Source organism: Plodia interpunctella, chromosome 3 (assembly GCF_027563975.2).
Source record: "Plodia interpunctella isolate USDA-ARS_2022_Savannah chromosome 3, ilPloInte3.2, whole genome shotgun sequence".
In the NCBI taxonomy this organism is placed as follows: domain Eukaryota; kingdom Metazoa; phylum Arthropoda; class Insecta; order Lepidoptera; family Pyralidae; genus Plodia; species Plodia interpunctella.
Genome location: NC_071296.1, coordinates 6,759,261 through 6,786,907, shown reverse-complemented (window position 1 = coordinate 6,786,907; position 27,647 = coordinate 6,759,261). Strand labels below are relative to the sequence as shown.

Below are 27,647 nucleotides of genomic sequence, written 5' to 3'. Positions count from 1 at the left end.
AAATGTCATATTATTCTCGACCCAACTTTTAAATTTAGTTTCATTTTTAGAAATTGAGTTTCTGAATGCCATATCATTTATAAACTGAATTTCGAACCACAACTAAATAAATATCAATTAAATGCATACTAATTATTTTAACGCAATGCTGATAATCCCATAAAGAAATAAATAAACATTTGTTTTTCTTTTTGTAATAGTTTGATATGCCTACCCTTCCATCTCTGCATTCAATAAAACAGTTTAATTCTTGACTCCATCGTTTCATTTAATGTCTGAATTTGCTACCGAACAAGTCAATTTCGAAAATTTATAGAATATTAAGGCATTAGTGGAAAGGGACGTATAAAGGAGTTTAACCTACTTTCTTGCGCCAGTCGTTAATACAATTCTAAAGTGAACTTTTGATTTCTGAACGTTCAATCCGCCCGAAGTTCATTGGTTACAAGTTTCTAATGGATTTAGTTCCAATCGCAGTGACAGCATTACGCTCCGGTCAGTATAATTTTATTATAACCTCACAGAAGTAAGGAATCGGAATAGAGGCTAAGCTTTCTGAGGAGCGTCCAAAATTGTTAGTTACCTATTTATGTATGGTTAGCAAAGGAAATTAAATTAAAATAAACAAAACATTTATTAGATTTATACCTCCGAATCTAACTATTTACACTCGTTTGACAATCTAGTTACACTTTATTTCACTAAAGACAATTTAAAGTTTAATTAAAAAAAAGCAAGAACGCGAAACATTGTGACAGCCGTCCGTTGTGAAGCCCTCAACATATCTGTTTTATCCAGCTGCGGTGCGTACACAACAAGCGTCTTGTACCTACACGCACGAATGTGCTGCATGTTTGTAGTATTGTTCCTAAGTTATAGCATGAAGCTCTGTTCCGATTCATTGCTCCTGTGCTCTCATTTGTAGGTAAATAAAACTCCGGTTAGTATTGAGAATTTTAAGTTATTTACTAGACAGGTAATCGTATTCACATTCATCACGTACAAAAAATAAAGGGGTGTAAATATATCTCTGAAAAATGTAACAAGGTAACATAATGTATCGACGAGCTAGACGAGGTCAGTCAGGTAAGGTTAGGGTGGGTGTGTATGGGCTACGGGGGAGCGCGACGGCGGCGCGAGCGACGGCCACACAGCAGGCGCTGGAACGCGTGGCGAAACTCCGGGCTGAACACCGTGTAGATCACAGGGTTCAGCGCTGAATTGAAGTAGCCCAGCCACAGTGACAGCGACGTCAGCACCGGGCTCACCTCGCAGTCGCACGTCGGCACAAGGATAGCTAGTACAAAGAATGGAAGCCAGCACGCGACGAACGCACCGGTTATTATTGCCAAAGTTTTTGCTGCTTTTCTTTCTCTCTTAGAATCGGCAGCTTCTTTTGGTTTACGCCTCACTAACGTTGGATAATAGGCGGCCGCTACGGCTCCGTAACCCGTGGTAGGCGGGTCTGCCTCTAAGCCGTTGACGCAAGATTGCTTTTCGGGGCTCGTATTATTGGATGACACGTTGGTGAAACCCGTAGTTGTTGTCTCTGAAATTGTCGGTAAAGGGCGGCCGATGACCGCGACGACCGCGGCTGCGATCCCCCCGCTGCCACCAGCTGCGACCAGCGCTCCTCCCGACGGCACAGGCGGCGGTCCCACGCCACCACGAGCTGTCGCTCCTCTTCGCCTACGTATTCTTTTTCTGGCAGTTTGGTATATCCTCCAGTACAATATTAATATAATCAGTACTGGTACATAGAATGAGGATGCTGTAGCGAATATTTGATATCCCACGTCCTGGCTGACGACGCATCGCAGATCCTCGGATACGCGGCGGTTCCAGTCGGGGTCCTTCCAACCCAACAATGGTGCGATACACACTAAGAAGCTTACAATCCACACGCAAGCTATCATAAGGCCTACTCGACGAGCAGTTCTCGCGTGTATATAGTCAATATTAGTCACAGCCCGGTACCTGAAATAACGAGAAAATATTTAGTAAAAACCTCTATTACCTATACATAATTTAAAAGTAATTTTAAAATTCTAAAAGTTCTGGTTGTTCGGGCTGTTCACAAGGTAACAATGACTATGTACTACTTTGTCCTCATTACAATATTCTGAAGTGAACGAATGATTGATTTTAAGTTTTATAAGGATTTTCCACAGGCAAAATGTATTCTGCAACCAACCAACCTATCCAGTGCAATAGCAACGAGATGGAGTATAGACGCTGTGCAACAGAGCACGTCGCCCGAGGTCCACATGTCGCACAGCTCCGGCCCCAGCGTCCAGCGCTGGGCCACCTCGTATACGGCGCCCAGGGGCATGACCAGACACGCCACCAGCAGGTCCGCCACCGCCAGGGACAGGATCAGCTGGTTAGCCGCGCTGCGCAAATGCCGCTCCAGCAGTATGGCTGCTATCACAAATACATTACCTGGAAAGTGAAAATGCTTGAAATTTGAAACCATTTATAAAAAATAGTAGGTACATACATTATAATGGAAGTACTAATTTTAATTTTCTGTCTTGGTCTATTCAGGTCTTTTGGCTGGGTTACATCACACACTTCTGTAAATATTTCGGGCTAAACAAAACTAACAATGAAAGTTAAATATCATTGTGTATTGGTTCGTTTAGATTAAATCTTAAGCTTGCTGAATAAACAATTCCTATTACCCCTCTTTATTTTATCAGAAACAAATATTTTGTTTTAATATTTTGCTAAATATTATAAAAAACCTTAAAACTCGTTGAATAACTTATTTAAATTTGTAATCTTGATGACGAATTCTGAATATATTCTATAATATATATATATATGAATGAGAAGCTTTGGGCTGTCGTAATAATGCAAGAAGCTTATTTTAGATGTAAAAACGCCAGAACAAAGTTAATAACTTCTCGAAACATACGAAAATATATTTACTCGAGTTTCACGGAAACTTGGAAATGACCCAATCATTTCTTCGAGAGTTTTTAAAAGTTTCGAAACTAATTTCGACCTTTGCCTTCCGTTCCAGCATTCTGTATTGGTAGTTTCGATTGGAATACATACATACTTAAATTTATAAGATTTATAGGTACACGTATATACCCAAAATATGTATCTAGAAATGTTAAAAATGGAAAAATAAACTGTCAAACGTTTGTTTGACAGTTTATTTTTCCTAACAAATTTGGCCTATTGATTTAGATCTACACCGGACCCTAGCCTCTAATTCAGCAGTTTAGAATAGTTGTAATGCACAATATTTATATTTTAATTTAAAGTATGTATATATTAATTTACCGACTACAGTAGCAAGAATAAGTAAGCCGAGAACGACGGCTTTGATGGCGGCGCGTACGAGCGCTGCGGGCGAGTCGAAGGGCGCGGAGGCGGGCAGCGTGGCGTTGAGCGGCGCGGAGGCGTTATGCACCCACGAACCATTCCAGCTGGCGTTGAGTGCAGGCAGGTACACCTCCCAGTCGAACAGGTCGTCGCCGTCCGCGCCCTCCATGCCCACTCACCGTGACTCCACGCTTGCTACTGGCAGGACATAAAAAACTATTCACAACGAAACATAGGGTACAAACATAGGTATTTTTTATTGTCTAATATGTTCAAGGATTGTTTTAATTTTTCAACTCTACGTCAATGTAATACGGAGATAGAGAGGCGCGCAGACACTTTTTCACTTTTGCCAAAATGTTGAAAATTATTAATTTAGGTATTTTTGTTTGAAGTTATTCAGAGATCTTAGTTCGATCAAACCAGTTTCCGGACCGACAAATATGCACATATTAATCCTAAATAAAACCATAATAATATAGTATACTTACTATTTCCATTATATTTAGGAAAATTGTAGTCTAAGGCCCACTCCATCATGTCTATGTTTTTTTATTATTGCTTGGGTTACAATCTGAAACAAGTAAACATAAAATATTAGATCCTACGTCAAATGTAGATGGTAACATAAGAAACTACAACTTTGTCTAAGGATAAGCCTAGAGGGGATTATGTGACACTATCAGTGGAGATTTCTTGTGCAATCCCGGGCTAGTAATTATCCAAATAACAAAGCGAGCTGGGAAGCGAAATCGAAACTTTCGCAGATAATGGAAGATACTTTCCCTCAGGATTAAACGGTATTCGGTTTTTTATCTCTCGGAATCGGTTCATTTTCCTTGGCCATTTTTAGTAGGTTTGTCGTACTATAAGTACTATAAACAGTACCTAACTAAACACTCTTCATCCTAATTTCCTTGACTTCTTCTTTCAATTCAGTTTCATAGCTGAAACGATATGATGTGTACTTAGTACCTATATGTTTTAAAAATATAACAATAAAATTGGGTTCTTGGAACCAACGCGCGCAATTTGAACGCGCAATTCTTTGATATAATATATATTTTTTTACAATATGCAACTAATAATTCGAAACTAGTATTTCAGTGCCTCTAAATGTGTAATTAGTCACTCCTATATGACACGTTACGCTTCGTGAAATTTCAGATGAAAATATAAAAACACCCAAAATTATAATCTAATAAAACAGATAATAGTATATAAACGTTTGTTCGCATAAATAATGGGTGAATTTACAGATAATAATATAATAAATAAGCATAAATGGAAGTTTTGACGATGTCGTAGGAATTTGCGACCGATTATCTTTATTTTCCTGACAACTTTCGCAGGAATGAGGCATCGGCCAAACAATATTATGTCAAACTAAAATATCGACTGATGATACCCCAAAGTCCCTCCTGACACACCAGGGACGATGCCCTGGGCACCCGAATCAGAACACTTGCGCTAAAAAAATGCGCGAAAGACACATGCGCCAAAGACACTTGCGCTCAAAGACACTTGCGCTCAAAGACATTTGCGCGCAAGAACTTGCGCAAAAGACTAAAAGGTTAAGGAATTAAGGCGTTGCGTTGTGTTGTGTTGCGTTGCGTTGCGTTGCGTTGCGTTGCGTTGCGTTGCGTTGCGTTGCGTTGCGTTGCGTTGCGTTGCGTTGCGTTGCGCAACACAACGCAATACAACGTTGAAGAAACGAAGAACAAAAAGAAGAAAATAAAATTTTCCTTTCAAATTTTAACTATCAACTTATAACCTAATTATACACAATTTATATGACCATAAAAGCTTGTCGCGAGGTTTACTTGTGTAAATAAACTAGTACCTATTTAATTGAGTAAAATACTTATAGGTGTACCTACTTACGCAAACCTTGCGAAATTTTAAAAAGGAAAATTTTATTTTCTTCTTTTTGAGGATGTAAATAAAAGTTTTTCTTAAAAAATATTTTTTCTTTTAATTTATTTTTTAAGTAATTTATTTTTAAATCTATATAAATATAATGACGTCACATTATTTTTCGACTTACTCTCAAGCCCTTTCATTAGATTTTACAATGTGGGTATGTAGAAGTGCGTAAAAAAATACTATTCTGCCATCTTGGATGTTCCGCCATATTGGATTTCGAATGACGTCACATAGCTTATCGTGTATTGTCATCCAAACTAAACGTGTGTACAAAATTTCAGCTTAATCGGTTAAAGATATCTGCTTCAACATTGAGTAGCAAGATTCCACCCGAACAAACGTACATACATACATTGCAAGTTAAATAAAAGCTTTTAAAAATAGGTACCTACAATCCAAATGTGCGCTTTCTAATAAAAGAAAATAAAATATCTTTAATCTCAAACATTTCTTTTTATTACTGAATACCAGCTCCAACACTCATTGATTACTTGTGTATTTCTTTAAAGTGCAAGTACCGTAATAAAAATGGATTTTTATTTCTATTGGCAATTGAGACTGTCATCAATTGACGAGAAGTCATTTAAAGCGGTTCGCACATGTGGTGGCTATTTACTCAGCCAGATAAATTGCCTGCTCGCTCATGAGAGTACCTACCAACTGCGAACATGACTCAGCCGTGATTGAAAACACATCAAAGTAACTTTTATTTATTTTGTAATCTATATTTTACTTTGAGAGGGATAAAGATGGAGGAAAATTATTGAATTGGTTTATAGCATCAATAGCCCGCAGCAGATTTCAGTTATTTTCTTTTGAACAATGAATATTCCAAACCCTAAATATTCATTTTCATTCATGTTCTATTGGAAATCGTAGAAATTCCGTAAAACTTCTAAGTGTAAAATTGGTCACTAATAATAATGCATCCTAATTGTTCGTAAAATATCGGAGAATAGTAGAAGGCTTTAAATTCGGTGCAGTTTATCCAGCGAATGGCTTTGTCTATTTAAACTTTTAAAAATAGAACACGTGAATCATCTTGTCATGCAGGCCATCATGTTGTGATATTTTGTTAAATTCACACTGACTGCTTAGAAACTCACAACATACAGAATTTTTATTTTTTTTTCTTTTAGCTTTCCGCTCCCTGACCTGTGTATCTATGCTTTACATCTTTAAAATTACGCAACGGATTTGATGTCGGTTTTTTATAGATAGTGTAATTCCTGAGGAAAGTTTAGGTGTTATAATAGGTATATTATGATTTTATCAGCCGGGCCCTTAGTAACTAATATGAAATGGTTCGAACCCGTCAACCTAACGAACAGTTATTTCCAAGTTAGTAGGTAACTAAAAAAATGCCATTTCATCATTAAAGATTATTATTTATGATTCTATACAAACATATTTCACGCTTTACCCACGCTAAGCACTAATATAAAAAAGACTATTCATATCTACTATTATTTAAATCTACACGATTATATTATTCTGAAAGGTCATTGTCATGTTCTCCGATGACCTCGGTCGGCGACCGTACAAATAACTTGAAAAATAATAAGCAGGTATGTAGCCACTATAATATAGGGGTATTAATGTAATTATAGTCTTATCAAGCATTATAAAAACCCTTAAATAGTGGGCGTTGGCTTCTGTAATCTTTCATATAGTCATTTATAATTTGTCAAATCTATTAATCCATAATGTGGTATTTTTGTTTGAAATGTTACTTGATGGACTTTCTGATTATGATATTGCGTCTAACATGGAAGGTTTAATTTTAAATTCCGAAAATAAATTACATCGACAGCGGAATTTGTACAGTTAGTCTATGACCCCAGGTTGCTTACTCAAGCTCAGATAATTTGTTTTTTCCTACTATATTATGGGATATTTCAGTGATTCCGTTATTGGAGAATAGAAGTCAGTTAAAACATGGTAACTTTTACTAAGAAAATGTATTTTTGGAAATGTTACGTTATTGCTTTTTAAACTTTCGCGCTTCGAATACATAACTGATATATATATTAACGGGACTTAGCACGAACCTTCAACGAATTACCTATTATACGAAATGTCTAGAACTTGCAAAATGTATTAGCATAAACGGACTTTATGCAAAACGCATTATCTAACAGTGAAACCCCCGTACCTATTTGTGTCACGCTTTCATGGAATTATTGGTTTATTTCACTCGACTGGCTTTGAACGGCTTTTCGCGAGCCAAGCAGTCTGCTTCATTTCTCACAACAAATGAAACACATGCTTGCGTATAAAAACTAATACAACACATCTACAACTATCCATTGCACTATTAGTTGATTCACACATCATTTATTTATTATAAGACTGTGTAGTTCAGTTATTGAAATTTCAAAGCCAAAACGCTCAAACACATTCCAGCAGAAGTATGTATGAGCTGAATTCCAAGGCCAAGATTTTTAATGTATCTACGGAATACCAAACAACTATTTTTATGAACGATTGGCAGCTCCACCCGTGGCTACCTATGTTTGACATCGGGTCATAAACTATATATTTTAAATTCAATAAAAATCGGCCCAGCTGTTTTGCCACTAAAGCGTGGCTAAGAGACAGACTTTTGCATTTATAAAATTAGTATTGATTTGTATGTCTCTCTCTATTACCCCGTTTGGCTGTGATTTTACAACGGGTGGCCGCCTGCTTAACGTTAACCTCGCTTGAAAATTGGTGATTTTATTCTAGGCTGAAACCACACACAACAAAATTGTCTACACAGAATATAATGTATACATAGAATAGAATGTAGAAAAAAGCCTTTTCTATGTATGTATTGCCGGCTCAGCCTCCCGCTGACCTCCATCGCGTTCCCCGCGGGCTTGCAGATAGATTGTGCCGATCTCTTGATACATTGCCTCTCATTTTATTTGCGATACAAGGTGCACTTAATATTGAATCGTAGAACCCACAACAAATCTCATTTGTGGTAACACTTAACAACTTGTTTGTATCCATTTCGAAATTTCGAATACGAGAATATGCATGATTTATTATTAACTTCAGAAGTGTAGCTTCTGAAAATTTCAATTTATATTTGTTTCTAGACAGAAAAGTATCCGCTAGTCTAATCAGTCAGTATCGAATCTTTATCCTGCCAATTGTATTAATTTTAATACCTAGACCACCTCTTATTTCCGATGAAGGAAAATATCGCACCCAAAAAAAAAAACATGTGATCACTAGTGTGTGAAATATCATTAGGCGTGACCGCTTTTTTTGACAATCAACAATATTAAAAGCCACACAATTCAAGCTAACAAAATGTTTTATTAAGGTGAAAATGGGTGTTTATTGCGCGAGCGTCTGTTTATTGAAACATCAACGAAGCAAATCGAAACATAACGTTTATGGCAGGACACCTGCTGTTGCATGATCAAGGCTCGTTTACCGTTCCGAAAAACATAACATAAAAAGTACAGAACTACAGAATTCACATTAGTTACCATTCAGGAAATGCTAAAGTACATGTAACACTTGCTTACTTTTATCATCATCATCATTGTCAGCTTTCTTTTTCCCCACTGCTTGGATTTGGTCTCTTTTAATGAACGGCATTGCTCACCGTCTTGTGCTTTACGAAACCAGTTTCGACCCTTGCTATAGCTTGCTATAGCAAGCAGTGAATCTTTATAACTTTAAACGCTAATTTGAAGCTGAGAAGTAAATTAAGTGGTAACATTATAAGGGGTTTATAATAAGCTTATTTTTCTAATGAATTGTATAAATTAGTTATATTTCTGTTATGTAATCTTTTGTGATACCCGTAAAAGTTGTTTTGATATTAGAAACAGCAAGCTGGCACGTCAACAAACTTGAAACGAAAATCGTATTTCGAATTGCCAAACGTCCATTCAACATTCAATAAATCGGAAAACTATACTGTTAAACGCTGCAAATGGACCAATTAATCAATTCTAAAAGCGGTTTATTTATTATATGGAGTCGTTTAGCTCGGGTGAGAGTACAATTAATGGCGGCTACGATACGATGCGATTTCTATTTAATAAGAATTAATTCGATCATCAATGATGTACCTAATCAATTCAAGTGCTACAAATTATGGTTTCGACGTTTATATTTGGTAATTATTATTGACTGCTAAGCTAGATAAATGTTTTTAGTATGAAGTCCATCTATTATAATTTTACAAAATGTATTTTGTGCAGTAAAGTTTTAAAAAAAAAGTTCAGATCTTTTTTAATGAATCAGAAGGCGCTCGGATTGAAATAGCGTCGGCGGCGGGGTGCTAGATTAGATTTTGACAACTTTATTGGGGAAGTACGAGTATCTAACGTACGCATTCATCATTCGCACATGCTTTGACATGGAACTAAAAGGCGTGTCTTTTTTTAAAACTTTATTGACGATCTGTTGGAAAATTAAGCAACTTAAAAAAACATACAGCATTTTAAAGTTTCTTTTTTCTCCATCTTGTTTTCAATAAATATATTATGAAAGCTTGAAATAAACGCCTATTACAAAATAAACAATTACCGGCACTTTTTCAAACAACAAAAGTATCGAAAAAAATATTCAAGAAACGTACTCTAAATTCCACATTCGACAAGCATGTGTTTGATTAAGAATTTGAATTCTAAAAAGCACTTTTTTAACTTTAAAAAAAGTTAAGTCTTTAGGCGATACATAGTCATGAAAAATGTAACAATGGTTCATTATTCCATTCCTTACTATAGTGCTAACATACAGTGTAAAGTAAGCAACTCTCTTGGAACATCGTCCAGATTTCAGTAACCACACAAACCACTTACCGAGCTAGCACGCCGTTAGGTCACAAGCCTGTATCGATTACAGATTTTAGGTTAAGTATGTTTAAACGTTCCCAACGGAGTGAGGGCTTGGCAACGGCATTAAATATTATAAGAACAGAGAACATTTCATTTCTCCAGAAAACTGGCCAAGTACGCATCGGGGTACGCGCAATGTTACTAAGTTGTATATATATAAGTACAATAAATCGGATATGACTTATTCCCAGATTTACATAAGTAACTAATATTTAAAATCTGATCCTGCGGTATTTAAATCTATTTAATTTACCTATGTATGTCACTATGTCATGTTTTTTTTTAGTCGAATATTGTTTTGTTCTTTTAAAATAAATTATTTCGTAAACGGGAATGAATCCGACAAGCGGTAATGTGTATTTTGTGTAAAAAAATGTAAGTATTTTCTGTAAGCTCATTATATTATTTTCGATCCCATCGGGACGCAGCAAGGAGCCTTTGAAACGAGGTGCATTTTAATAGCACTCAAGATTCCCAGGGTAAGGGCAGAAGGAACGCTTGTGTAGATATCGAAGGAAAGATTTATAAAATTTTCGCTTGACTATAAAAATATGCCTAGATACTCTAAATTTATATCCTTACAAAATTTAAAAGGTTTTCGCCAATAAATTGTGTGATTCCTAAGGAAGGTATAGGTGTAATTTTTTACGACATTACCCGAGCGAAGCCACAACGGTTTATATACATTCAGGTGATTAAATAAAAAAAAAAACATACACTTTTTTTTCGGATTTGATGATTCTATATCTATTTAAGAAAAACACAGATTCAAACGCCCATAAATAGCCCTGTTATTGATAAAACTTTTTTTTTTACTTTAAACTAAAGTATTTTTTATCTCTTTTTGTCAATGGCAAATACTACAAAGTACGATAGTGATAAAACATATTTCAGCTTAAAGTATGCTTAACTTTTATATAAATAATACACATTTATTCTTTGTTTAGTCATAGTAGTTTTCGTAGTACTAGGAATACCATACAACATAAATATATTTATATAGAGCGGGGCGTCTCAAACAGTTACATAAAATAGAGCAAGAATAAAATGCTCCCTCAGTCCAATTTAGATTAAGCGCCGGATGAGAAAGAATAGCCGCGGAACGCGACATTATAACAAACATAAATAACAACCATTTTATGTGTTGAATCATCTCACCCTATACACCAACCTCGGTTGTTGGTTTTAATTTTATCCCATAGATTTATGTTCAAAGCAATCTAGAATCTTTTCTTTTATCATCATAATAATAACAAGCGCCCGTTCCTGGCTTCACTATCATAAAATATCTTATTAACTTAATACTATATTCCACAGAATTTGCATAACTAGTTGCATTAAAATCCTTTGAAACTTGAAGCTAAATTAAAAATGAAATCTGCACAGGCTTCATTTTTTCTATTTATATTTTCTATTTGAAATATTCTTTGTTCAGTTTGTTGAAACTGAACCACTATACTACAAGGGTAACATAAACAAAACCAATGACATTTCAGATATTTTCGATTTGAAAAATTCGACCATTTTTATTATTATTTGACAAGTGAGTAAAAATAAATATAGTCATAGAAAAAATCCGAGAAACTTTTCCACCGATATAGAGTAAACGCAGAAACAAACACTGTCGACATAGGTATAAACTTTGCAGGTAAAATGTAGAAGAATTAAGAGATTAAATCTGAATTTAATTAATTTTGTGATGGTGTTTTTGGTTTGCTCTTTCTGTTTTACGTCGAAAGCGACTCATGTAATCTGTGAAAATGTAAGCTTATTAGATAGGTAGGTATATTCTATATTTTAATTGTGTTCATTGAATGTATTTGCTAACTATACCTCATTGTTCCCGTGAAGTTTTGACATAAATAGCTCAAAATGAAGCAATATTGCTAGCGTTGGTGCACTTTAATATAGTGTAAGTGAATCCGCCGACGAAATTTCTCTCCGCATATATCAAAAGGCCCGCATATATTATAAGCGTGTAATATTTTGAACATAATAAACTAGAACACACATTTCCTACATGTTTTTATGGTTCCAACACGATTGAGAGCGCGACGTTCCAAAGCTTGTACCACAATAATTCCGCTATAATAAGGGGATCACTTCTTCGTTTCCTTCCAATTTTCTCTCGTAGGCGATGATTTCCACAATATACCTTGTATCGTACTGAATGGCTTGTGAATGTAATCTTTGTACTTGTTCGCATCTTGTCGATGTTGAAATTACAAAATGTTACATAAAATATTTAGACACCTAAACATAACAAATTAATATTTACATGCTTTTTGTAAAATGGCTATGTACATTATGTGCCTGTTACTTTTCAGACCTTTAGAACTCGTTCTGATAAGTCTATAATTGTTTATCTCGACTAAAATTACCTAATTGAGTATACTACTAGCTACCAGTGTTGCCCAGTGCAGTGCAGTGGCTGTGTATATTATTATGAATTTATCAATAGCTAAAACCAATTAGCAGTTACGACAGTTACGCTGTCTAGAATATTCTAGATGGGATTATGCATTCAGAGCCAGCTGGCTGCGATGGCGATACAGGCTATTCCGAGGATATTCCTCCGTCCCAAGCAGCAAATGACAAATGACAGACAAACAAGCAATTGCTCCGAGTACACAATAAACGTAATCGTATCTCGTCTTATGTCAAATGGATTTCGGTCCCTCGGCTATAAAGTTACGGCAATGCGATCGCCAGTCAAGCAGAACGGCGCATGTATTGAGTTCGATTTGCCACGTGTTGTTTCTTAACTATGAACTTGTTTATTTATAATTGATTAGCATAGATAATAATTAGTACTTTTGGTAATTGATATGAATAAAAGTACCGAATGTAAACAGACATTGACAAAATATAAATATTAGATGATAAAAAAGAAAAGAATTAAAAAAGATATTAAATAAATAAAAAAAATAAAAATAAATCATATCTTACATTATACCCATAACTAATAAAACAACATTTTTCTACATGGAAAGCAGTTCCAATAATTTCAATCTACATTTAAAAATATTGTAGCAAGTGCTACGCTGCGTGCTACGAGGCGTAGCACTTTTTACCAAATTTAGTAATGGGTATAAAATACCGCCGCCGGTACTTAATATTCTGTCTATTATAAGAATAAGCCGGTACTTAATATTCTGTCTACTACATAAAGACCGACTGTTTTCTTGACCCGGTGAAAAGAGAGGCTGAACTGAATACCATCAAAAATAGCTAGTTGTCTGAGTCGAATATCATTTAATTAATTAATTAATTAGAATTTGCTCGCAGCTTAACAACACAACAAGTAATCAAATTGTATTATGGTTGTTATTAAAAAGGAGTTTTGCCTTGTAACAATAAGTATAACACAATATTATTAGAGAAAATTATAAAGAAAGTACCGAATGAAGTACCATTATAAAGAAAGTAAATAAGGAAACCGCGGCCATTGTTCAGAGAAATACTTGATATTTATCATTAAGTAGTTGTAAATTATAAATCAATAATTTGCTACAGGGGTTGAACAGTACACCCATTGTGAGCTAAGCTAAATCAAACTCTGCGCTGATATCCGGTAGAGATCTTAACTTGGAAATCGGTTAGTATCCGATGCCTCACACACAACCCTGGTGTTTTACTGGCTGAGAAAATGTGAGTAATATCACCGAATTAGTTGCAACAACTGCAATTTATAGTCTTATATTTAATCAAAGCAATAAAAACAACAGTTTCATACAAATTTCGGTGATAATTCAAATCGATCTGAAAATCGTCGCGGATGCTAAGCCCCGTCTAGTCGTAACTTCTATTTTCTATTTAGTACAAAAAGGGTATCACGAATATTAATAGTAGTCTAAAAGAATCTGATCTACTTATTTCATAATTTCAGTAATAAATTAGTACAGTCTACATCGTTCGAATCGAATAGAATTAATGTGCTCGTTCAGTAAATAAGTCAATACAATATAAATCACAGATAAAAAGTAGAACAAACACATGCAAAAATAAAGCTATTAAAATTGAAAATGAGAAGATTAATGAGAAATAAAAAAGAGCAAATTTAAAAACCGGGTAAGAATCATATTGATTGTCGAAGAAAAGTCTGCGTTAGAAATATTAATTACTTATAGCTTTAAACACACATTAATATTTTGATCCATTTTCGTTCGTAGCAGAGATTTAACAAATAAAACATTTTTTAAATATTTAAGACCTTGCGAGTCAGATCTAAAACTTGATGCTAAATACATCAAATTGTATTCTTAAATTGATCAAGTATTATAAAGCAATGATTACCAATTAAACGGTTTCCTTTCCATTGAAGCGAACAAAGAGGCAGCAACAATCAACCTCACCTGACCCTTCGTCAATAGGTACACCTCCGACGCCTTTTGTTCGTTAGCGGCCATGCAAATTGCTAATACAATATGGTACACCGTATTCAAGTTTAATGATGAATAATCTCATTATTCTATTATTATTATATCTTAATAATATTATGACATGGCAAGATCTTTATTTTCGTATGCTTTTACTGAGTAGGTAAGCTTAAAAAGTACATCCAACATTTTAAACAACATTTGTGAATACTGAAGTATAGAGGTAGACTGCTACTTCTATACTAGCTACTTCTATGACTTCTTCTGTAACTAAACTTTTGGTAGAAGAATCATTGAAGCCTTTTGCAATGCTTAAAACGTAGAATAGAAAACAACCCTTCAGTGAGTTTCACTACGTGCTCCTAATGCGCACGTTCCGTTTTGGGTCGCCGAGTGAAGCGGAAAGCTGACATATGCAGGAGTCGCCGAGTGGAACTAGAGCGGAGGCCTATAATTCTTTCTTTATCCGAACGTGACAAAGTTGGTCGCTCCGGGGCACTGAAGTAGAAACGCGCTGATGCAAACACGGCGCCTTCGCCTCTCGACCGCAGGCGAAACCCGACACCATACCCACTACTTACCTACACCGTATGCCCCATTATAGCCAATCACTTCTATTTGGTATATGTATTCTTAGATGAGTCGACTGTCTATATGCGGAACCCGTATCGATTGAGACAGTTTGAATTCACGACCCAATGTAAAAATAGTAACCTGAACTTGACATTGATTAGGGGAGCCTCGCCGTTCACTATTAGATTATAGAAACATGATTTCTTCACTTAATTTTTAAATAAGCTTTTTGACTCAATAAACCCAGGGCTCATACTGATTAGTCATAATTGAACCTCTACTAGACGCAACGATTTTCGATGGGAAATTTTTCAAAATAGATTTTGTTAACTATAATATGGAAGGAATAAAATGACAAGACCAGCTTCTCGTCTCACAAATAATAACGCATATATAAATTACTTGTTTATTAAAGAATCTCAGGATACAGAAGACATACATATTTTCATTTATTCAATTTGTTATCTGATGAATCTCGCGGAGAGAGCCTAAATTATATTACTAAGAGAGAAAATGTAATATGAGCGTGGAAGATAGTCGAGACTTTCTGCAGCATCATAATATAGACATTGGTACTGACTTAATGATATTACGCAATATAAACAAGCCCATGTGTATTTGTCTATAATATATAGGTATATTGATACACAACGATGGAGACGAAAACAAACTGAGCTGAATCGACTTAATTGGTTTGTATTGACATAACACCATTAGGTACTTACTTTACTAATTTACGTAGCAGTCTGATAACAAAGCATATTTAATTCTTCTTTTTCTTTTTCTTTCAAATGGGAGGAACGTTCGTTAGCACGGAATTATAGCAAAATTTTTCACTATATTTTTAAGATCACTTAACTTCAAATTGAGTAGAAACTTTTCTTCAATACCTAACACATAGCGAGTATTTGTTTGTCGCAAAACATATTAAACACAATTTAAGCAACCAAAATCCGGTACTGACCCTTCTCTTCCTATTCAATTTTAACCTTTGCATTAAGTCAGGGATAGGGAATGTCTCCCAACTGTCGAGTTTATCAACTATTTTCCTCGTTAGTTCCATATCCAGTGTGGTTGTCTAGAGCTACAGGGCAAAGTGCTATAAATATTTATATCATCTTGTAGTGAAAGCTCTCATCAAAGACAAATAAAATGTAGAAAGATATGTGTTTTTTATCTTTATATTATTAAAAATCTAATGTGGCATAGAGACTGAAATATGCTTTCCAAAAGGGTCCATCAAAAATAATTAAAACTTATGTCGTAAAAATAATGTTAAGTTACAGTTATTCATTTTTTTTTGACGACTCTGAACCGAGAGGTCCCGAGTTCGATCCCCGGTCGGGTCATGAAAATGATCTTTTTCTGATTGGCCCAGGTCTTGGATGTTTATCTATATATGTATATTATTGTATATGTTATAAAATATAGTATCGTTGAGTTAGCATCCCATAACACAAATCTAGAACTTACTTTGGGGCTAGCTCAATCTGTGTGATTTGTCCTAATATATTTACTTATTACTTATTAGTTAGATTTTTTTTTCGAAATTTCAAGCCACATTTCGGTGCCGTGGAATACTACAACAACAAAAGGTTTACGATGTTGTGCTAACACTTAAGTTTAAACCCTAGAGTTGGTAGACAAGAATTCTAGGGTTGTCCACTAACATTGCGAGCGGGCAGTGTAAGTAATCCAAATAACTATTTGGAGCGGAGCCAAGTGCAACGTCACGCTACAATGTTCAGAAACACTGGCCATTGAATGCAGACTAGCCCAAACGGCATCAAATTCAATTTTTAGAAGACTACAATTTGTGTTTTGTACTTTTAGATTCCACAAAAAACTTAGGCATGTATCTGTATATTATTATGATTGAGCGAGTTTAGCGATATTATAAACACAATAATCGAAACTATCTGTCTTATTCGTGCTGTCCCAGTTTCATTTCAATATCAGGATTTTATATTCACAAATCCTGAAATGCAGATAGATAATAAATACTTTTTTAAATTTTCTGGAATAAGAAAATGTTAAAAAAGGTATTTTGAAAATTCCATCCCTAAGGAGTGTGTCTTGTGTACATTCAAGATCAAAGTGTCAAGCCGCTTGGTGCCAAGCAGGAAAATTAGTCCAGTCATCTAGTGACGATCCAAAATAGGTCTATCACAAAATTCATCAGTCATTTAATAATCCATATCTAAAAACTGAGACAAAAGGTCTTTTATTAACTCTCTTGTCTTATTAACTCGGGTGCTTAGGAACATAAATACAACATGTATATATAACATTTTAGATATACGTGTGCAAAATTACGGCTTCACATTTCATTAGTTCACATAAAAACTAATTTAGTTATACTGAATTAGCACCATGTAGCGTTTATTTATAGCACTGTAGCATTAATTTGCTTCATAATGGTAATCCAATCATCCAACACACCACATGTAGTAACCTATTTATGTCTGTTGTAATTGTCCCATGCATATTGCCTTCTCATGCCGACATTTTGAACACATAAATAGCAAAAATTGTTTTTCATACAGGGAAACCTTATCGATTGTTTTTATTTGCAGTTTATAGATATAATTATAAAAGTATTATTATGTATTAATTTACGTTATTATGTGGCTCATTTTTACAGTTTCGACATAGAAGTTCTAAAGAACGAATCTGACTGTCTCCGTCACCTATCATCTATTCTCGGGCAATATTTCGATATTTTCCGAGAACTTGAATTATACATTTCGTATTAGATGCCCTTGTGTACTATGTCTGCTATAGCGTGCAGTATTAGTACCTTTTGAACAGATTAACTCTTTATTCCACCATTACGAGTACTGAGTCATACTCGTAAGCTAAAATAAGTTTGGCTATAGTTTTGCTCTGGGATTCCATTTTCCTAAAGAATCAGAAAATCTTCTATTTACCAAACGTTCTATTTTTTCTATTATTTGCTACCAGAACAAAATTAAAAAATATAATAGTTAGCCAATCAAACAGAGATCCAGATCCATTACCCAAGCAGCACACAAGTGTTTTCAACATCAATTAACTAGCCCTATTAGAATTTAAAGTTCTTTTATAGACGTATTCTTGTACGTCTATAAAAGAACTTTTAATCAAAGGATGTTTTTATCTTTATAAGAGGGATTTTTGAGTTATTGTACAGCTTGAACTGTATAAAACTTGTATTAAGGGATCCATGTAAGCTTAGGGTTAAAACATAACACGAAAATTCTACTATACAGCTTTAAGTATATTGTGACGCTTTAAGCTAGTTTTATCGTTAAAGCTGTATAAAAGCTGTATTTTGGATGTGTTCAATAACTTATTACAGCCCTAAGTGTTATTAAGGTATCACTTAATATTTGTTTCTGTACAATAGTATATGCAAACTTCATTATAAAACTTATTCTTATAGAGTATTTGGACACTTTTATAAATACAGTGGTTTTATAACTTCTGTCTAAAAGAGTATTATAAAACTTAAGAAATAAATTACATCATAAATATTTTGTTTTTTTTTTTTGCTGACTAACAGCTGATCATTCCGATTATTTTCGCGTCATAACCAGCGCTGTCGTACGCCACAGTTGTACGCCCATATCTGTCCGTACATTGTTATTATCGACACTACAAGCATACATACATAATGTAATATGGTACTGACAAACAAAAGGACACTTTTATTCTTCTTTTATATCTGTCTTTTGTGTTTTTATTGTTGGCGAAATGTGTTCGATTTGGGCGTAATTGTATCCACATGTATTGTGTATATATATACCTATTGTACCAAGTAGGTATATTGTTTCACGTCTTCGCTTATAGAAAAAATATGTAATTCAATTATCACACCGAGTCAGCCGTGAGAATATTGTGTATTATTTCTTCTCCATAATAATCTTAGGTACTTAAGGAAAAGCTATGCAATAAACATGTAATGATGTTGTCACATGACACAGACAAGACTAATATCGAGAATACTGTTTGATTTTATCTACATTTACTGATCAGCGTTGGTGTTCTCGACTTTAATTAGGTTTAAACTGTATGCAATGGTAATACAATACAAGTGGAACACGATGACTAAACTTGTACAATATTCAAAATTTCATTTCAGCGCATCGTTGTTCTTCTGAAATAATAAACAGATATGGCAGTTGTTATTTACGCTTCGACATGTGTTTGTTTTGTGAAAGTTATAAAACTCGCATTCACACTAGCTGGATACAAATTCTAATTATTTTTTTTATTAAAAAATATTAATATTTAATAATTATATTCTTGAAACGACTTGACGTAATTGGAATAAAATAAAATTTTATTAATCACTTTATTGAAGGTCTCAAAAACTAATTAAGCAACAATTTGTACGCCTTTTCATATTCTAAACATTTACGATGCCCTAACACTCACGATTTAAAAAAAGATTTACCCACACATTGGAATGGTAAAAATATTGAAGCGATAAAAACATTTCAAATAAAAAAGTATTTTAGAATAAAAATTAAAACGCAAAAGCTTTATCAAGGGCGAACAGAATATTTGTTACGATGATAAAATTTATTGAATGCCAGATTTCACACGTTGACAAGGTATGAAATAAAAATACAGCTCGGAACAGTATTATACCTGTACAGATGAACAAATTACTAATAGTGGAATCGAATTTCTAAAATGTATTGCTTATAGCTAAATTTTCTATATTTTTCATTGGACACTTATCACACTGGTTACGATCACTTTCACTGGATACGATAACCAAAAAAGTTTTTAATCGGCATATTCATTTTTAATGGTGTTTTGTAACAAAGTAGTTATAACACATTGGCGATGAAATATCAAAGTACACTGATTCTTGATGAAACTATAAATAAATATGATTTGTTCAGTATTATTGTTGTAGCCACGGCGATGATTGAAGTTTTAAAGAAATGTGATAGAAATATATAGCGACAGTTTGTCATGATTTTAAATGTTCCCTTTATATTCATTTTGATAACTAATTATTTTGAAATATAGTGTGTAAACGTAGTGAGGCGATGGTGGTCAAGTAGATAATACCTGTAATCGAATTTTAATTCAGCTCAAATCCTATTCTTGCCACATATGTTTGTATATATACCACTTGTTTTCGGTGAAGTACATCGTGAGTAAACCTGCACACTGGTTGACATGTACTGACGGCATGCGATTACTTGCCACTAGACACGGTAGGTAGTCGTAAAATTCATGTTAGATACCTTCAGGCGACTTGAATATAATGTGACACACCAAAGCATTGGCGGTGTTAGCAATTAACACCACCAGACGTATCTAACAGTTACAATACCAGTAGGTATCTAGAAAATGGAATAATATGATCTTGATTGTCATTAAACTATATTTATATGTTAACCACAGTTGCTAAACGAAAATTTACCTCACTCTCATGATTTTATTATTACCCTTTGTCCTCGCGTTACAATAATAGCTCAGCTAGCGGTTGGGACTTTCAGTTGCAGTTTCTCTCTCTCTCACCCTCGTTTCACATTCGTGGATTCATTCTGAGCTGTGACTCCAGGGTACTAGGTAAGAAATATTTATTAATTTATTAAAATTTTGAAAATCTGCAAAAGACAGTTTTGCTGATTTTGTCTATCAGCTGTCAAGGTTGTCCATCCCTATATTATAATATATAGAGTAGGCTGTTGTTTAGAAGCATTGAACACACAGACTTAACAGGATTTGTGGGATATGTTTTACTTTTTTGTTTCCAATGAATTTAACATTGAAAGCCAACGGAAATTAACACTATCAATTAACATTTACTAGTTGTCTTTTTTATGAATGAACTTTTTTATGAATGAACTTTTTTATGAATGAACTTTTTTCTGAAAAATGACCACTTCAGTAGGTAGTTGTGAAGCGAAGCCAACGAAAATTGGGTGTACCTACCTACTGGGTGACAAGTATCGTTACTTACTTTTTTATGATATCACATGAGTGCCAGTTCCCTGACTGATTTATACTACATAATCTACTTAAGTAGGTACCTACAAAACGTTACGAGCTACCGTTCGTGTGACCTTAGCTGCGATATCAAGTACAGTCGATGTTCATGCATTAGGCATACGTTTCCGTAGAGTACCGATCGTCTTTGAATAGTAAAAAGCAAATTCATATGAACAAAAATTGTCGATATTGTAAAATACCAAATTCATCTAAGTACTTACCTACATAATAAAGCTATTCAAACTAAGCATTGAATAGAAAAATAGGGAGAAAATTACGAACATCTTAAAATTAAATAAAAAAGTCCTGACGTGTGAACATAATTATCGTTAATCGTTAAATTGCAACCAATTTAACGCTTTTTTGACATTCGTCGAAAAAGTGCTCGTCCGAACGAAGCCTGAAGGGTGGGGATTTTAAGCGAGGGACCAATTGTGGAAAATAAAACCGTGGAATTCACGGCTGTAGCTGTAATATCTCTGGGGCATTCAAAGGTGTAAGTAGACATATCTACTGAATGGCACTGTCACTTGTCTCTCTACATGATCTGTATATATTTGCGGTAACTGTACTCGTGGGATTCACATGAACTACATGTATTTCTATATATTTTTATTTGAGCTGCTATATTAGCTACATTGAAAGTGTGTATCCACTACTAGCCTTTGCAAGAGGCTCACAATACAAAAACATGTCTAATCTAAGCATAAAAGTCATATCAGACGTAATATCCACTCAATAATAAAAATGAGGATTTTTTGTTTAAATTAGTGCAAGTTCAGATTATCTATTGTCACTTTTGTAGACAAGCGAGAGACATGTTAATGTTGTTTATATTTTAATTGATTTTTCTATTCAAACTTTTATCAAGTGATTGTTTTCACTTGTTCGTGTTTAGTTATGAAACAACTTTTATACAACAAATGACATTTTCGCCACAAGCTTCTATTGTCTATATATCTTCATGCTTATCATAATAATGCATTGTTATTAAAACTAAAGCGGCATGGGAAATTTCAACTCTGTAGAACAAGTGAAAATAGAAGAAATCGGGACAGATGATACTAAATAAAACCTTGTGAAAAATTACTTCCAAATAAAACAATATCGATATAATTGTTACAAAGAATACTTGATTATTAAAAGCAAATCTGAAGTATTTTATTTCTTTGTTTTGAATTCTCTTCAACTCCGTTATAAGAAAGTTTTAAAGTTTTGAACGGTGAGAGTTACTGCGTTCTAGAACAATAAATCTTCTTTGTAGGTAATCTCACTTTATTTGGACGTGAATGTTGTTTTATTACAATTTATTAAATTTCCCTATTAATCATGAAAATTGTATCCAAAATTAAATGGTACAGTTATAGAAACCTTAAAACGAGAAACAAATAAAGAAGTAGTTAAGTGTTTTGGTAAGTGTATCGTATTTCAAATCTAATCTTATTTTTTAAATTTCCTAAATTGTCTCTTGATGCTATTTTTCTGAATATTTTAAGTAAATATAAATATTTATTTAAAAAAAATTGGCGTCCCTCTTTGGCAATGCTATTCATGCCTATGAACTGCCAAGTCTATGTGTCCCTTAGTCGTCTCGTACGACATCGACGGGAGGACATAAGTCCCATTCTAGTGTTAAAAACATGCCGCCGCTGTATGTAAATAAAAAGCATAAAGTAGTAAATATAATACTTTACTATTTATTAATTTCACAGACATTTTTTTACAGAATTTATTTATAGGTTTTTTTCTTGGTAGTTTTTATATAAAAAATATCCATATGTCCGTAGGTGTCATTTACCGTAATGCGGATTTAAAAACTATTTATTTTCAAAACTATGTCGATTTGGATCAAGTAGTGTCCCAAGTGTATCATTCCATAGATACAATATTCATGTGATGTAGTTGTTAATTATTTATTTTATAATTTAGAAATATCTTATTAAAGAAAAATTGTTAGGTAATTTGTTCCAAATTCTGCTGGACTGGAGTTTTCAATGAAATTATCAAAGAAACGAAAAAAATAAAATAAAAGAATACACGTGAAAGAATACACACAGAGTACTTGCATATATTCATTCCGAAAGTTATGTAGGTTACTATAGTTACCCGACTGCACTTTTTATAGTATTTACGAGTTTTGTATGCTTATAACGAATTAACTTACAACAAAAAATACTGATACCTACTATCTATTTACTATTTGCATTTTTATGTATAATATCAAATAGGCGTTAACCATAACATGTAGAGTGTATTTCTTCTAATCAAGGTGAGACTGTTTGGGTTTGTACGTACATGAATTATTGATAATACATAGGTTCACGGTCACGATAATTTCTATAATGAATTTTGTATGTTTACATAAAATTATAGAATAAACCTCAATCATGATGAACCTACCTTATCAGCGATATCTCGGTGCATTGCCCAGTGGGCAGGTCTGTCGTTGTACTACAGCACTACTACAATCCGTGGGTGGCTGACAGAACTTTTACTCTAGCCGGTCTCAACATCAATTTCACTACAAAACGTCAGCAGGAGACACAAAAATCTTTTGCCACTGCACAAGAGTTGGAATGGACCTTTGGTTCACAGAGATTGAGTTGGGTTTATGTCGCGCCGGTCGCGTAGTGATTTGTTTACGGGTCGCGTACTAGTGCTGGGCGGGCGGCCGTGCGCGGTCGTGGCGCCTACACCGCGCTCGGCGCGCAACAGATAGGTAATACCTATAGAAGGCGAGCGAGCGAGCCAGGGCGTGCGGCGGCGCGCGCCTCGCCGCCTCCCCGCGCTGCGCTCGCACCCCCCACTCACCCTCTGAACCTTATGACGTCACGTCAGAAACCCCCGAAATCCTCACAATCGTTGATAGTATTGCAGCGGCTGGAAACCCACTCAGCATAAATATGATATGGAATAATATGCAAAATCTTCATCCATATAGGTAAATCCCCTTACACAATCATGCTTCGTTCTAGAATTATTGGAAATTTAAGGAGATAAAGGATTTTATTGGTTTATTTCTTGTTCGTATTAAATCTGTTTGATGTCGTTGTCTCTGTATTCCTGACGGTAAATAAATTGTAATCCGTTGTTTGTAAAATATAATAATAAAATGGCTGCTGCTGTGTCGCCGTGTTGTCGCCTTAGATTATTTTACTTGACGTCATTATGTGATGTACCTATGTCCTATGTCGTCCTAAATTGAATAAAGAATTTTGAATTTGAATTTACTTGAACTTGGCTTGCCACGCTACTGCGTTTCTAGCTAAGCTTTAAACTATGTTATGTATTGGTACAATGTGTGTGTGTGTGTGTCGTCTGTTAGTCAAGATGATCAAAATATGTATTCCATCTAAGTATTCACAGGATGCCTTCAGCCAAAACTGTGCGACATATTATAGCCAACATACAGCAATACTTTAGCAGTTCTTGGGAGTAAACTTTTTCTGCGCAACTTTACATTTCGTAAACTCACGAACGTAAAGTACGTAATGTAACCTACTTACCTCTAACTTTACTGCGTAAAGATGCCGTACCTATCTTGTCCCCTGTACTTTAAATAAAGCCAAACAAAGTGAAAGACATGATCCAATTTAAGCTCGTTTATTCGGATAAAAAGCCGTCGCGACCAAATCTGGTTAGTTAAAGGCCCCTGACTGTCGAGGAAGGTCTAAATATATAGTGAGTTGGGACGAACAATGGCAAGTGAGTATGAACAAGCGAGTCCTGCGCACGTCACCGGCAATGCTCGCAATAAACCGCTTTTGTCAGACGTTTAATTCACTTAAGAGTTTGTAGATCCCCTTCAAAGATGTTGACCGGCTTGTGCCTATTGTCGCTAAAAAATATTGCTTCCGATAGACGAAAGTTTCTTAACCGTCGTACTCAGGGGTCCGCAATTTTAAAAAGTACCTATAATTTAATAAGTACCTATTTGTTAAACAGTTTCTTTTCTAAATTATTAAACAATTATGCTTATTATTTTGGATTTTGTCTCCATCTTTAGTACCTGATTTGTGTTGTACACAAATCTGCGCTCCCATATAAGTGTTAAAATAAAAAATATCGTGTGCTATTCCAGGTTATATTTATCCGTGTACCAAACTTTATCGAATTTCATCCTGTATATTTCGCATGATTGAGTAACAAACATTGACACTCTCGCAAAAACAACTTAAATTTTATCTCATCAAAATAGGATAAGGTTCTATAGTTTAAAAAGGTAGAGAAACACTGGAAAAGGAATAGACAGTAGCTTGCATGGTCACGAGTGTACTTATTTGATCATAAAACGTGTCGAGAGTCGAGCAAGATACAATATTCTCAACGACAAACACATAAACATTGCTCGTATTCACGATTCCTAGCGCGTGGGCGGAAAAAGAATAAAGTGTTTATTTGCATGAATACAAAATAAAATACTTAGAAATTATGTTATCTCGGTTTTGAAAAATCGAAAAATACAGATAGGTATGTTGCACCTTCAACTTTGGCGTCAAATTTATCGTGCACAAAAATAACATAAAGTGCGTTGTCTCACCGTCAGCGACATGCCGGTTAAAATCAACGTCAAATTTAAGGATGCAACTCACCTTCCAGAACTGAATCTTAATTGAAATGTACTTTTTTGTCGGTTAATGACTTCAATAAATTGTTTAGAATTTAGTTCAGACTAGTAAATCGCAGCTTTTTCTACAACGACATGGTTGTATATAACATACATGTCATTGTATACAAATGCTTAAATTGTAACTTCATTTTGGGAAATTTTAGAAGTATATTGAACCAAATTAAGAATGTAACATCTAAACATGGGCATGTTAATAAACATAATTTATCATTAGTTGAAATACCACAATAAGCATGTTCGTAAAATCGTTTCAACAATGAAATCCTCGCCGAATGAAAACTTTTCACGTATTCGAAATATTCACTGACAAAAGGTGAAAATGGCAATACATTATTCATATGGACATAGAAATTAATGTCGCGGAAACAGGATTTGAGGCATACTCATGACCATACACACAAAACTCATACACACACATAATAATAAAGCAAATAAAGAGCTGTTGAGTGACGTGACAACAGATGAATGCACTTGAGTACAGAGGGCGATGGAATGTTGTGTACAGACCTATGATATAGATAGACAAGACTCAGTATTGAAATAACGGACATATACTCATAAGTATTTTCTTATGTTTATTTAGAGATTTCAAATGGCTGGGCCGATTGAGTTGATTTTGGTTTTTAATGCTTGTCGCAGTCAAGGAAATAAGCAACAAAATATTTCAAAGAATCAAAACACCAATGGTGTACCACATCAACGGTTCACAATGACATCTGTCTAAATAAGTAATCAACGAGTCACTGATTTAAAAAGTACACCGGTCATCTAGTACCTACTAATAATTAATCTTCGTCTGTTATTGTTATGTAAGTATTTTCATTTTTCAATTATTTATGCGAAAATGTTATTAAAAGGCCGAATAAATTAGGACTGGCCGAGAAAATCGCAGCACATTTTAATGAAATCCCTGCTTTGTGTTGAATTGGTGTTTATTTCTTTTTGCGGAGTAATCTTCTTTCCGCATTATTTTTTCCAGCCAAGGGAAATACTTCTTTTTACGGTGAATATATTATTTCACTCTAATCCTCCTAAACTGTAGTTTTTTATAAAAAATTATAATTTTGCAGATATCGAATCATGTTTTTGTTCCCCTTCTGTGTTATAGAGAGACCTGCATTATTTATTTTTGTCTATCTTTAATGGCGGGCGAGAGCAAATCATGTGGAAATTGTATTATTATTTTTAACTAGTACTCAATTTAATTAATTTACTCGTTTCTACTAATTCCTACAGACATTTTATTTTGGGAATTACTGTCTAATCTAGAAACTGTTTTTGTACTAACGTTTAATTTTTGACACATCCGTGTGTTGATGATGCCTCCCGCAAATCAAAACAGGTTAATTCCTAGCTCGGGTGGTGGGTTGCTGATTGTGGAGCAAGTGGATTTGTCACGATATAGTCTAAAATTTGTCTAGTTACTATGTATAATAACCTTTTACCATCAATAAAATTATATTATTTAGGTGTTAATAATCATAAAAAAACAAAAATGGGAGGCAGTAGATAGAAAGACACACTGAGACCCCAAACGCTGTTTAAAAGGAATGTTCTCAACATGGTACTTCTAAAACTTTTCCTGTCAGCGAGCAATGATTGATCAACATTTATAAGAGGAAATTGAATTGAGTTTCAGATCCTGTCGAAACTGGTAGAATAATGCTAAGTTCAAGCAGAAACGACCTTTGGCATTCCGAGCGCTGGGCGCGGGTTCCAAGTGGAGAACAAAGGTAAGCAACACAAAACAGCTAACGTACAAAATTGTATCTTGCATTTGAATATATGTTAAACTTTTAAAGGGATGTAATTTCTTTTATCTATGGATGTAATCCACTTTGGGCATCATGAAAAACTATTGATAGGTGGCATTTGTGGAATTCCTCAGGTACTGTTTAAAGAGTGCAATACTACGTCATTGAAATAGACAATGGGAGAATTGGCAATAATTGG

General features: G+C 34.4%; 1 protein-coding gene across 4 annotated transcripts; it reads right to left on the bottom strand.

The window, feature by feature from the left end:
• Window positions 1-941: 941 nt before the first annotated feature.
• Window positions 942-23,797, bottom strand: LOC128683770 (5-hydroxytryptamine receptor). Of its 4 annotated transcripts, none has more exons than XM_053769701.2 (5): window positions 23,465-23,797; window positions 3,831-3,913; window positions 3,298-3,555; window positions 2,199-2,442; window positions 942-1,977 (listed from the first exon to the last, which is right to left on the bottom strand). In XM_053769701.2, the coding sequence occupies exons 3-5, from the start codon at window positions 3,506-3,508 to the stop codon at window positions 1,113-1,115; spliced, it is 1,320 nt and encodes a 439-aa protein (XP_053625676.1). In that variant the 5' UTR covers window positions 3,509-3,555; window positions 3,831-3,913; window positions 23,465-23,797; the 3' UTR covers window positions 942-1,112. The 4 variants fall into 4 exon arrangements, with proteins under 4 accessions (XP_053625676.1, XP_053625675.1, XP_053625673.1 ...); XM_053769700.2 differs by having other exon boundaries at window positions 3,298-3,546; XM_053769698.2 differs by having other exon boundaries at window positions 3,298-3,537.
• Between the last annotated feature and the right edge of the window lie 3,850 nt (window positions 23,798-27,647).